Below are 14201 nucleotides of genomic sequence, written 5' to 3'. Positions count from 1 at the left end.
CAGAGGAAATGGCTGTTACCATGTCAACCTAGCTGGATACTAGACAGAGGAAATGGCTGTTACCATGTCAACCTAGCTGGGTACTAGACAGAGGAAATGGCTGTTACCATGTCAAGCCAGCTGGGTACTAGACAGAGGAAATGGCTGTTACCATGTCAAGCTAGCTGGGTACTAGACAGAGGAAATGGCTGTTACCATATCAAGCTAGCTGGATACTAGACAGAGGAAATGGCTGTTACCATGTCAAGCTAGCTGGGTACTAGACAGAGGAAATGGCTGTTACCATGTCAACCTAGCTGGATACTAGACAGAGGAAATGGCTGTTACCATGTCAACCTAGCTGGATACTAGACAGAGGAAATGGCTGTTACCATGTCAAGCTAGCTGGGTACTAGACAGAGGAAATGGCTGTTACCATGTCAAGCCAGCTGGATACTAGACAGAGGAAATGGCTGTTACCATGTCAAGCCAGCTGGATACTAGACAGAGGAAATGGCTGTTACCATGTCAAGCTAGCTGGGTACTAGACAGAGGAAATGGCTGTTACCATGTCAAGCTAGCTGGATACTAGACAGAGGAAATGGCTGTTACCATGTCAAGCCAGCTGGGTACTAGACAGAGGAAATGGCTGTTACCATGTCAACCTAGCTGGGTACTAGACAGAGGAAATGGCTGTTACCATGTCAAGCCAGCTGGGTACTAGACAGAGGAAATGGCTGTTACCATGTCAACCTAGCTGGGTACTAGACAGAGGAAATGGCTGTTACCATGTCAAGCTAGCTGGGTACTAGACAGAGGAAATGGCTGTTACCATGTCAAGCTAGCTGGGTACTAGACAGAGGAAATGGCTGTTACCATGTCAAGCCAGCTGGGTACTAGACAGAGGAAATGGCTGTTACCATGTCAAGCTAGCTGGGTACTAGACAGAGGAAATGGCTGTTACCATGTCAAGCTAGCTGTGTACTAGACAGAGGAAATGGCTGTTACCATGTCAAGCCAGCAGGGTACTAGACAGAGGAAATGGCTGTTACCATGTCAAGCTAGCTGGATACTAGACAGAGGAAATGGCTGTTACCATGTCAACCTAGCTGGGTACTAGACAGAGGAAATGGCTGTTACCATGTCAAGCCAGCTGGATACTAGACAGAGGAAATGGCTGTTACCATGTCAAGCCAGCTGGATACTAGACAGAGGAAATGGCTGTTACCATGTCAAGCTAGCTGGGTACTAGACAGAGGAAATGGCTGTTACCATGTCAAGCTAGCTGGGTACTAGACAGAGGAAATGGCTGTTACCATGTCAAGCCAGCTGGGTACTAGACAGAGGAAATGGCTGTTACCATGTCAACCTAGCTGGATACTAGACAGAGGAAATGGCTGTTACCATGTCAACCTAGCTGGGTACTAGACAGAGGAAATGGCTGTTACCATGTCAAGCCAGCTGGGTACTAGACAGAGGAAATGGCTGTTACCATGTCAAGCTAGCTGGGTACTAGACAGAGGAAATGGCTGTTACCATATCAAGCTAGCTGGATACTAGACAGAGGAAATGGCTGTTACCATGTCAAGCTAGCTGGGTACTAGACAGAGGAAATGGCTGTTACCATGTCAACCTAGCTGGATACTAGACAGAGGAAATGGCTGTTACCATGTCAACCTAGCTGGATACTAGACAGAGGAAATGGCTGTTACCATGTCAAGCTAGCTGGGTACTAGACAGAGGAAATGGCTGTTACCATGTCAAGCCAGCTGGATACTAGACAGAGGAAATGGCTGTTACCATGTCAAGCCAGCTGGATACTAGACAGAGGAAATGGCTGTTACCATGTCAAGCTAGCTGGGTACTAGACAGAGGAAATGGCTGTTACCATGTCAAGCTAGCTGGATACTAGACAGAGGAAATGGCTGTTACCATGTCAAGCCAGCTGGGTACTAGACAGAGGAAATGGCTGTTACCATGTCAACCTAGCTGGGTACTAGACAGAGGAAATGGCTGTTACCATGTCAAGCCAGCTGGGTACTAGACAGAGGAAATGGCTGTTACCATGTCAACCTAGCTGGGTACTAGACAGAGGAAATGGCTGTTACCATGTCAAGCTAGCTGGGTACTAGACAGAGGAAATGGCTGTTACCATGTCAAGCTAGCTGGGTACTAGACAGAGGAAATGGCTGTTACCATGTCAAGCCAGCTGGGTACTAGACAGAGGAAATGGCTGTTACCATGTCAAGCCAGCTGGGTACTAGACAGAGGAAATGGCTGTTACCATGTCAACCTAGCTGGGTACTAGACAGAGGAAATGGCTGTTACCATGTCAAGCTAGCTGGGTACTAGACAGAGGAAATGGCTGTTACCATGTCAAGCTAGCTGGGTACTAGACAGAGGAAATGGCTGTTACCATGTCAACCTAGCTGGGTACTAGACAGAGGAAATGGCTGTTACCATGTCAACCTAGCTGGGTACTAGACAGAGGAAATGGCTGTTACCATGTCAAGCTAGCTGGATACTAGACAGAGGAAATGGCTGTTACCATGTCAAGCTAGCTGGATACTAGACAGAGGAAATGGCTGTTACCATGTCAAGCTAGCTGGGTACTAGACAGAGGAAATGGCTGTTACCATGTCAAGCTAGCTGGATACTAGACAGAGGAAATGGCTGTTACCATGTCAAGCTAGCTGGGTACTAGACAGAGGAAATGGCTGTTACCATGTCAACCTAGCTGGGTACTAGACAGAGGAAATGGCTGTTACCATGTCAACCTAGCTGGGTACTAGACAGAGGAAATGGCTGTTACCATGTCAAGCTAGCTGGGTACTAGACAGAGGAAATGGCTGTTACCATGTCAAGCTAGCTGGGTACTAGACAGAGGAAATGGCTGTTACCATGTCAAGCTAGCTGGGTACTAGACAGAGGAAATGGCTGTTACCATGTCAACCTAGCTGGGTACTAGACAGAGGAAATGGCTGTTACCATGTCAACCTAGCTGGGTACTAGACAGAGGAAATGGCTGTTACCATGTCAAGCTAGCTGGATACTAGACAGAGGAAATGGCTGTTACCATGTCAAGCTAGCTGGATACTAGACAGAGGAAATGGCTGTTACCATGTCAAGCTAGCTGGGTACTAGACAGAGGAAATGGCTGTTACCATGTCAAGCTAGCTGGATACTAGACAGAGGAAATGGCTGTTACCATGTCAAGCTAGCTGGGTACTAGACAGAGGAAATGGCTGTTACCATGTCAAGCTAGCTGGATACTAGACAGAGGAAATGGCTGTTACCATGTCAAGCCAGCTGGGTACTAGACAGAGGAAATGGCTGTTACCATGTCAAGCCAGCTGGGTACTAGACAGAGGAAATGGCTGTTACCATGTCAACCTAGCTGGGTACTAGACAGAGGAAATGGCTGTTACCATGTCAACCTAGCTGGGTACTAGACAGAGGAAATGGCTGTTACCATGTCAACCTAGCTGGGTACTAGACAGAGGAAATGGCTGTTACCATGTCAACCTAGCTGGGTACTAGACAGAGGAAATGGCTGTTACCATGTCAACCTAGCTGGGTACTAGACAGAGGAAATGGCTGTTACCATGTCAAGCTAGCTGGGTACTAGACAGAGGAAATGGCTGTTACCATGTCAAGCTAGCTGGGTACTAGACAGAGGAAATGGCTGTTACCATGTCAAGCCAGCTGGGTACTAGACAGAGGAAATGGCTGTTACCATGTCAACCCAGCTGGGTACTAGACAGAGGAAATGGCTGTTACCATGTCAACCTAGCTGGGTACTAGACAGAGGAAATGGCTGTTACCATGTCAACCTAGCTGGGTACTAGACAGAGGAAATGGCTGTTACCATGTCAAGCTAGCTGGGTACTAGACAGAGGAAATGGCTGTTACCATGTCAACCTAGCTGGGTACTAGACAGAGGAAATGGCTGTTACCATGTCAAGCTAGCTGGGTACTAGACAGAGGAAATGGCTGTTACCATGTCAAGCTAGCTGGATACTAGACAGAGGAAATGGCTGTTACCATGTCAAGCTAGCTGGGTACTAGACAGAGGAAATGGCTGTTACCATGTCAAGCCAGCTGGGTACTAGACAGAGGAAATGGCTGTTACCATGTCAAGCCAGCTGGATACTAGACAGAGGAAATGGCTGTTACCATGTCAAGCTAGCTGGATACTAGACAGAGGAAATGGCTGTTACCATGTCAACCTAGCTGGATACTAGACAGAGGAAATGGCTGTTACCATGTCAACCTAGCTGGGTACTAGACAGAGGAAATGGCTGTTACCATGTCAAGCCAGCTGGGTACTAGACAGAGGAAATGGCTGTTACCATGTCAAGCTAGCTGGGTACTAGACAGAGGAAATGGCTGTTACCATGTCAAGCCAGCTGGGTACTAGACAGAGGAAATGGCTGTTACCATGTCAAGCCAGCTGGATACTAGACAGAGGAAATGGCTGTTACCATGTCAAGCTAGCTGGATACTAGACAGAGGAAATGGCTGTTACCATGTCAAGCTAGCTGGATACTAGACAGAGGAAATGGCTGTTACCATGTCAAGCTAGCTGGGTACTAGACAGAGGAAATGGCTGTTACCATGTCAAGCCAGCTGGATACTAGACAGAGGAAATGGCTGTTACCATGTCAAGCCAGCTGGATACTAGACAGAGGAAATGGCTGTTACCATGTCAAGCTAGCTGGATACTAGACAGAGGAAATGGCTGTTACCATGTCAAGCTAGCTGGGTACTAGACAGAGGAAATGGCTGTTACCATGTCAAGCTAGCTGGGTACTAGACAGAGGAAATGGCTGTTACCATGTCAAGCTAGCTGGGTACTAGACAGAGGAAATGGCTGTTACCATGTCAAGCCAGCTGGATACTAGACAGAGGAAATGGCTGTTACCATGTCAACCTAGCTGGATACTAGACAGAGGAAATGGCTGTTACCATGTCAAGCCAGCTGGATACTAGACAGAGGAAATGGCTGTTACCATGTCAAGCCAGCTGGGTACTAGACAGAGGAAATGGCTGTTACCATGTCAAGCTAGCTGGGTACTAGACAGAGGAAATGGCTGTTACCATGTCAAGCCAGCTGGATACTAGACAGAGGAAATGGCTGTTACCATGTCAAGCTAGCTGGGTACTAGACAGAGGAAATGGCTGTTACCATGTCAAGCCAGCTGGATACTAGACAGAGGAAATGGCTGTTACCATGTCAAGCTAGCTGGGTACTAGACAGAGGAAATGGCTGTTACCATGTCAAGCTAGCTGGATACTAGACAGAGGAAATCATCATTATTTGTGTTCACTACTCCCATCCTAATGAAATAACATCCTATCAGGAACCACAAAATGGAAATATGAAAAAGATAAATGGAAGACTGACACAGCCTACAACTGAAATAAAATTATTTGACTGGAAATGTAGTTAACATGTTTAATTGCAGACCATTACTAAGCCAAATTATTAATGTATTGCAGCAACTGTGGGAAGGACAATTTTAAATATCATTATAAAACGAAGCACTTTGCATCTGTTTCTATGGTTAAGATAACGACTTCCAAATAATAGGAAATTACTCTCCATACCACATTTATTTCCAATTCAGACGTTGTTTTTTCAGTAAAGTACAATATGCCTTGTAGTCCTGTAAGAACATGTCAAGTTTCACTATTGAGGATTTTCACGTTGTTCTACAAATTAAATAAATAATCTCTGCTATAGCCACACAACATTTGTACGGAATGATTGTCAAATAGATAAATTGCCCATTGTCAGGTAGAATTGCCGTACTAATATGTTCTGAAGATAATACCCACCAGAAGGTGAAATTATCTTTAAAAATGTTGGTTGCAATGAGGATGGAAACATAACCCTGACATCTGCCTTAGGGAGCGGTTAGGAGGTGGCCAATGCTGGTTGCAATTGAGATCAGCTGTGCAGGTGAATTTAGCACGTATTGATGGTTTACTGAGAGATCAGCTGGCCATAATCTGGTGGCCAATCTTCACTAGGCCCAAAATGGTTGATATGGTCATCTTTGGTGTGTGTGTGTGTGTCTCGTGTGTGTCTCGTGTGTGTCTCGTGTGTGTCTCGTGTGTGTCTCGTGTGTGTCTCGTGTGTGTCTCGTGTGTGTCTCGTGTGTGTCTTGTGTGTGTGTGTGTGTGTGTGTGTAGGTTTTGTCTCTCTGAGACGAGTTGTCCTCAGGAAGACCACTTTCCGCCCAATCTGTGTGTGAAGGTGAATGGGAAGCCATGCAACCTCCCGGTAAGAAACACAACTCCACACACTGTACAGTACTCCCAGTTACACACTGTACAATACTCCCAGTTACACACTGTACAGTACTCCCAGTTACACACTGTACAGTACTCCCTTTTACACACTACAGTACTCCCAGTTACACACTACAGTACTCCCAGTTACACACTACAGTACTCCCAGTTACACACTGTACAGTACTCCCAGTTACACACTGTACAGTACTCCCAGTTACACACTGTACAGTACTCCCAGTTACACACTGTACAGTACTCCCAGTTACACACTGTACAGTACTCCCAGTTACACACTGTACAGTACTCCCAGTTACACACACAAACCAGACCTTCAATTACAATAAACAGTTGATTGAGTTGTGAAGTGTGACCCCCCCTCCCTCCCTGACCTCCTTCCCTCTATCCCTCCCCCTCTCCCCCTCCCTCCCTCCCTCCCTCCCCTCCCTCCCTCCCTCCCTCCCTCCCTCCCTCCCTCCCTCCTGCCCTCTCTCTCCCTCCCTGTCTCTCTCCCTCCCCCCTCTCTCTCTCTCCCTCCCTGTCTCTCTCCCTCTCCCTCCCTGTCTCTCTCCCTCTTTCTCTCCCTCCCTCTCTCTCTCTCTCTCTCAGGGCTATCTTCCTCCAACGAAAAACGGTGTGGAGCCGAAGCGCCCCAGCCGGCCCATCAACATTACCTCAGTAGTCAGACTGTCCACGACAGTCCCCAACACCATCGTGGTGTCCTGGACCTCAGAGGTTGGAAGGGTAAGACATGATAAGATAGAAGAGATGATACATTTTACTATTTTAATTAGTCTCTTCATTTTGTTCTTGTCTATCTTCCATGTTATATTTTTCTAGAAAACATTCGTTTTTTTATCTTCCTGACCTTTTTATTATTTTATGTTTTAAGCACTTTGAAATGACTCCTCTGTAAGAAATGTGCTAAATGAATAAATTTTGATTTGATAAGACCAACGGGGCAAAAAGACATGAATAAAAGTAGATGTGAAACTGTGGTGATCTGGATAAAAAGGAGAGTGATTTTAACAACCCTACAGCACCTTCTGTGTTTTCAGAGCTACTCTATGGCGGTGTACCTGGTCAAGCAGCAGTCGTCCACCGTACTGTTGCAGAGACTACGGTCCAAAGGCATCAGGAACCCAGACCACTCCAGAGCACTCAGTAAGGGTCGCCAGGACCACACGCTATTTACACTGTTAGCGCTGTTAGCATGCTTGGCTAAATGTATATCTATGGATCTGGCTGAACGGATCCATGACACAAATTTAGCTAGCTACCTATTTAGTTATGACCCGTTTCAACCACGCTAGACGTTTTCTGTATTGTTATGGAGCTCGGTACTATATTCCATGGGAATCGTTCGTATACAGTAGGTGGTTGTGCAGGTATTGTATAGGTTGGTATGACCCCTGCTGCTTCTTCATGGGGTACTCTGTCCCCCTGCAGTCAAAGAGAAGCTAACGGCAGATCCAGACAGTGAAATCGCCACCACCAGCCTACGCGTGTCGCTGCTCTGTCCGGTAAACACACACACACACACACACACACACACACACACACACACACACACACACACACACACACACATACACACATACACACACACATACACATACACATACACACACACATACACACACACACACACACACACACACACACACATACACACACACACACACACACACACTGTCTTAATGCCCTTATTACTCTGCTTTACTGTGTGTGTCCCAACTTGTCTCAATACCCCTATCACCGCTTAACTACTATGTCTGTGTCTTGTGTGTGTTATGTTCAGTTGGGGAAGATGCGTCTGATGATCCCGTGCCGGGCGCTGACGTGTTCCCACCTGCAGTGTTTTGACGCTACGCTGTACATCCAGATGAATGAGAAGAAACCTACCTGGGTTTGTCCCGTCTGTGATAAGAAAGCCCCCTACGAACATCTCATCATTGACGGGTGAGACCCACAACCCTGAACCAGCTTTTAGTGTTTCTATTGCATACAGCACATACTGGACCAACAGGGGCTTCAGAAACTAGTCACACTCCTTGAATTATTCCACATTTTGTTGTGTTACAGCCTGAATTTAAAATTGATTTTAAAAAATTGTCACTGGCCTACACACAATAAATTCCCCATAAGGTCAAAGTGGAAGTATGTTTTTTTTTTTGTTTTTTTTTACTAATTAATAAAAAATGAAAAGCTGAAATGTCTTGAGTCAGTAAGTATTCAACCCCTTTGTTATGGTAAGCCTAAATAAGTTCAGGAGTAGAAATGTGCTTAACAAGTCACATAAGTTGTATGGACTCACTCTGTGTGCAATAATAGTGTTTAACATGAATGACTACCTCATCTCTGTACACAACACATACAATTATCTGTAAGGTGCCTCAGTCAAGCAGTGAATTTCAAACACAGATTCAACCACAAAGACCAGGGAGGTTTTCCAAGGCCTCACAAAGAAGGGCACCTATAGGTAGATTTGTAAAAATAAATAAAAAAGCAGACATTGAATATCCCTTTGAGCATGGTAAAGTTATTAATTACACTTTAGATGGTGTATCAATACACCCATTCACTACAAAGATACAGGCGTCCTTCCTAACTCAGTTGCCGGAGAGGAAGGAAACCTCTCAGGGATTTCACCATGAGGCCAAGGGTGACTTTAAAACAGTTACAGAGTTTAATGGCTGTGATAGGAGAAAACTGAGGATGGATCAACAACATTGTAGTTACTCCGCAATACTAACTAACCTAAATGACAGTGAAAGGAAGGAATCCTGTACAGAACAAAAAAATATTCCAAAACATGCATCCTGTTTACAACAAGGCACTAAAGTAATAATACAGCAAATGTGGCAAAGCAATTAACTTTTTGTCCTGAATACAAAAGTGTTATGTTTGGGGCAAATACAACACATTACTGACTCTCCATATTTTCAAGCATAGTGGTGGCTGCATCATGTTATGGGAATGCTTGTAATCGTTAAGGACTGGGGAGTGTTTCAGGATAAAAAATTAACTTAATGTAGCTAAGCACAGGCAAAATCCTAGAGGAAAACCTTGTTCAGTCTGCTTTCCATCAGACACTGGGAGATGAATTCACCTTTCAGCAGGACAATAACCTAAAACACAAGGCCAAATATACACTGGAGTTGCTTACCAAGAAGACAGTGAATGTTCCTGAGTGGCCTAGTTACAGTTTTGACTTAAATCTACTTGAAAATCTATGGCAAGACTTGAAAATGGCTGTCTAGCAATGATCAACAACCAATTGACAGAGATTGAAGAATGTAGAAAAGAATAATGGAAAATGTTGCACAATCCAGGTGTGCAAAGCTCTTAAAAGACTTACCCAGAAAGACTCACAGCTGTAATCACTGCCAAAGGAGCTTCTACAAAGTATTGATATTTCTGTATTTTGTTTTAAATAAATCTGCTACAATTTCTAAAAACATGTTTTCACTTTGTCATTATGGGGTATTGTGTGTAGATGGGTGAGGGGAAAAAATCTATGTAATCCATTTTGAATTCAGGCTGTAACACAACAACATGTGGAATAAGTCAAGGGGTATGAATACTTTCTGAAGGCACTGTATATACTGTATACATCTGTGTTATTATACCGTATCACAGAAACTTACGGCGGGGTCTGCTCCTACAATTCTGTGCAGATATTCTTCATTTTAGACTCAAAAGAAGCACGTCATCCGGGAACATGCCACTGGCCACTTTATATTCAGCTGGGTTTAGTTAGTTAGTTTTATTTTCTGTGCCCAGTTTCAGACTTTTATGGTCACGTAAAATGGCGACGTGTGGATTCAAAATGGGTAGCCCAACAATTCTTTACATGGCCCCAGTTGCAACCAACTTATTTTTCTGCACACATTCAGTATTCACCCATAGGGTGACATTTTGGGTGAGCAATTGGCATTGAGCAAAATGACAGGAAGTTGAGAATAGTTCATTAGCAGCATGAATTTGTGCTTTGCTGGGGGGGTTGTTGAGTCAAAGGTTCTGTGGTATGTGTTCTTCAAAGATGAAATGGTATTGAATCCAGATAATCAGATCCAATGATAGGGCGGGGTTCTGCTAGTTGACACACAGTACGTACATAAACATCCTTCTCAGTTCTACTGTATACAAGTCCACTCTATTCAGTTCAATAATACTTTATTCATTCCTGCAGGAGCTAAATAAGATGGCATTTTCTATACTATAGAATATGTAGTGTATAGATGTATTTACACACAACAATTAAACAACATGAATAACTCTGTACATATAATGGACTGGAACACAAAATACATGCAACACAACATGAAAACGTTGCGTGTATAGTATATACCTCTAGACTGTTGTTACTGTGTCTCTGTGGTCCAGGTTGTTCATGGAGATCCTGAACAGCTGTGTAGACTGTGATGAGATCCAGTTTAAGGAGGATGGCTACTGGGCCCCCATGAGGACAAAGAAGGAAGTACAGGAGGTCTCGTCAGCCTCCTACAACAACGGAGTGGAAGGTGAGCGAGGCGGTGTGTAAGGGCAGGCTTTTGGTCCAGCCCTGCAGCTTTTAACATACCTGATTCCACTACTCTGCTCATTGGACATTGATTTGTAGAAGAATGTGTGTTAGAACAGAGCTGGAACAAAAGACTGCAAACCCAGTATCTCTGGGTTGTGTTAGTTGATATTCTCCTGGCTTGTTCTCATATCATTACAAACCCAGTATCTCTGGGTTGTGTTAGTTGATATTCTCCTGGCTTGTTCTCATATCATTACAAACCCAGTATCTCTGGGTTGTGTTAGTTGATATTCTCCTGGCTTGTTCTCATATCATTACAAACCCAGTATCTCTGGGTTGTGTTAGTTGATATTCTCCTGGCTTGTTCTCATATCATTACAAACCCAATATCTCTGGGTTGTGTTAGTTGATATTCTCCTGGCTTGTTCTCATATCATTACAAACCCAGTATCTCTGGGTTGTGTTAGTTGATATTCTCCTGGCTTGTTCTCATATCATTACAAACCCAGTATCTCTGGGTTGTGTTAGTTGATATTCTCCTGGCTTGTTCTCATATCATTACAAACCCAGTATCTCTGGGTTGTGTTAGTTGATATTCTCCTGGCTTGTTCTCATATCATTACAAACCCAGTATCTCTGGGTTGTGTTAGTTGATATTCTCCTGGCTTGTTCTCATATCATTACAAACCCAATATCTCTGGGTTGTGTTAGTTGATATTCTCCTGGCTTGTTCTCATATCATTACAAACCCAGTATCTCTGGGTTGTGTTAGTTGATATTCTCCTGGCTTGTTCTCATATCATTACAAACCTAGTATCTCTGGGTTGTGTTAGTTGATATTCTCCTGGCTTGTTCTCATATCATTACAAACCCAGTATCTCTGGGTTGTGTTAGTTGATATTCTCCTGGCTTGTTCTCATATCATTACAAATCATTATTACGTCTCATGACTATGCCACTGTACTGCCACTTGCTCTAGGCTGGTGTGGAAATCACTGTGTAGCAAAAATCTTTGCAATATAAATACAATTGATTGATTGATTGATTGAAGCCATGTTTCCCGTGTCTCTCTCCCCCAGGCTTGCATCGGTCAGCGGCAGGGGAGCAGAGGAGCTCGTCGTCCCACAACGGGGGCAGCAGTAGGATGAAGGTGGAGGTGATCGACCTAACCCTGGACAGCTCCTCAGAGGACGACGATGATGACCAACCGCCCCTCAAGAGGCCCTGCGCCTCCTTGTCCCCCACCTCGCCTCCTATCGTCAACAAGGGGTGAGGCCCACATCCTCCAATACATGTCTCACCTCACACCTCTCCCCCCTCTCACCTCTCACCCCTCTCACCTCACACCTCTCCCCCCTCTCACCTCTCACCCCTCTCACCTCACACCTCTCCCCCCTCTCACCTCTCACCCCTCTCACCTCTCACACCTCTCACCTCACACCTCTCTCAACTCTCTCAACTCTCTCCTCGCTCACCTCTCTCTCCACTCTCCACTCTCCTCTCTCCTATCTCTCTCCTCTCTCCTCTCTCCTCTCACCTCCCTCTCCCCTCTCTCCTCTCACCTCCCTCTCTCCTCTCTCTCTCCCCTCTCCCCTCTCTCTCTCTCCCCTCTCCCCTCTCCCCTCTCTCCTCTCTCCTCTCTCCTCTCTCTCTCTCTCTCCCCTCTCCCCTCTCTCCTCTCTCCTCTCTCCTCTCTCCTCTCTCCTCTCCCCTCTCTCTCTCTCCCCTCTCCCCTCTCTCCTCTCTCCTCTCTCCTCTCCCCTCTCTCTCTCTCCCCTCTCCCCTCTCCCCTCTCTCCTCTCTCCTCTCTCCTCTCCCCTCTCTCTCTCTCCCCTCTCCCCTCTCCCCTCTCCCCTCTCCCCTCTCCCCTCTCCCCTCTCTCCTCTCTCCTCTCTCCTCTCTCCTCTCCCCTCTCTCTCTCTCCCCCTCCCCTCTCCCCTCTCTCCTCTCCCCTCTCTCCTCTCCCCTTTCTCCTCTCTCCTCTCCCCTCTCCCCTCTCCCCTCTCTCCTCTCTCCTTTCATTTTCTTCTAATATTTAGGTTTTTTGTTTGTTTCTTTACTTCTCTCTATCTCTGTGCTGTGTGTGTGTGTGTGTTAATATTATGTCTGTCCCCTGTGTTTGTTTGCAGAGTGTTGAACCTGCACCACCAGGTGTCCCCAGTGAGCCGGACCCCCAGCATGCCGTCTGTGGACACCAGCTACATCCCCCCTGTACCTCCCCTCATCCAGGACTACCGTCCATACTACCACACCCCCAACGACCTCACAGGTAACACACACAACCACAACTACACACACACTACCACAACTACACACACATACACTACCACAAACACACATACACATACACTACCACAAACACACATACACTACCACACACACACACACACACAACCACACACGCACACACACACAACTACACACACACACTACCACACACATACACTCACACATACACTACCACACACACACACAACCACACACACACAACTACACACACACACAACCACACACACACAACTACACACGCACTTACACAACTACACACACACTACCACACACATACATACACACACTCACACATACACTACCACACACACACACACACACACACACACACACACACTTACACAACCACACACACGCCAACCTTCTACTACTACACACTACCTGGACACATTTCTTCAGGAGCCTCTTCTGGGTCTGTGGAGACCAGAATGTCCCTGTATACAGTAAACAGTAACGTGTCTGGTTGAGTCAGTTGAACTTGTACTGATCATGGTCCGTTGTGAATGAAATGAATGACTGAATGTTGTGTTTCATCCGTGTTTTATTCACAGATCTGAATTTCTTCTCCTTTCTCCAAGGGGACAATCATCAGGTATGTTTAATGTGGAACACCCCCTATAGGCCTCATTTAAAGGCAACACTATAACATCTAAAGACTTACCCAGAACTTGGGTTTGATCACAAGATGAATATAACTGAATATACCTGTTTGTCCTCCTCTATAGCATTACAACATGGTGATGGCAGCCGCCGCTGCTGCCTCTGCCTCAGACGACCACGAACTCCTGCTCAACCACTTCCGTCCCTACACCACCTCCTCGTCCTCCTCCCAGCTGTTCCTGGACCAGTCTGGGGCGCCCTCCTCCGGCTCGCTGGCGCCCGTCAACGGTGGTGGTGGTGGAGGGAACAGCAGCGGTGGCAGCAGCAGTAGCCTAGTATCCTCTAGCAGCCTGAGAGACACTCACAGCACGCACTCCACGCCCTCGCAGCCGCACTCCACGCCCTCGCAGCCGCACCCCACGCCCTCGCAGCCGCACTCCACGCCCTCGCAGCCGCACTCCACGCACTCGCAGCCGCACTCCACGCCCTCGCAGCCGCACTCCACGCC

General features: G+C 46.1%; 1 protein-coding gene across 1 annotated transcript in view; it reads left to right on the top strand.

Moving 5' to 3' along the window:
- LOC311111127 (E3 SUMO-protein ligase PIAS1-like) overlaps positions 1-14201 on the top strand; it is a 92299-nt gene that overhangs the window by 73614 nt on the left and 4484 nt on the right. Inside the window, exons 5-14 of the mRNA XM_084153815.1 lie at positions 6178-6268; positions 6886-7020; positions 7317-7440; positions 7726-7799; positions 8078-8238; positions 10666-10802; positions 11884-12073; positions 12934-13073; positions 13645-13685; positions 13819-14124. Of these exons, the coding sequence (XP_084009941.1) occupies positions 6178-6268; positions 6886-7020; positions 7317-7440; positions 7726-7799; positions 8078-8238; positions 10666-10802; positions 11884-12073; positions 12934-13073; positions 13645-13685; positions 13819-14124 (1399 nt within the window). The remainder of the gene's footprint in view (positions 1-6177; positions 6269-6885; positions 7021-7316; positions 7441-7725; positions 7800-8077; positions 8239-10665; positions 10803-11883; positions 12074-12933; positions 13074-13644; positions 13686-13818; positions 14125-14201) is intronic.

This window comes from Coregonus lavaretus (assembly GCF_964263955.1).
Source record: "Coregonus lavaretus genome assembly, chromosome: 37".
NCBI classification, from domain to species: Eukaryota; Metazoa; Chordata; class Actinopteri; order Salmoniformes; family Salmonidae; genus Coregonus; species Coregonus lavaretus.
The sequence above is the reverse complement of the archived record's forward strand: the minus strand, read 5'-3'. Positions and strand labels throughout refer to the sequence as shown.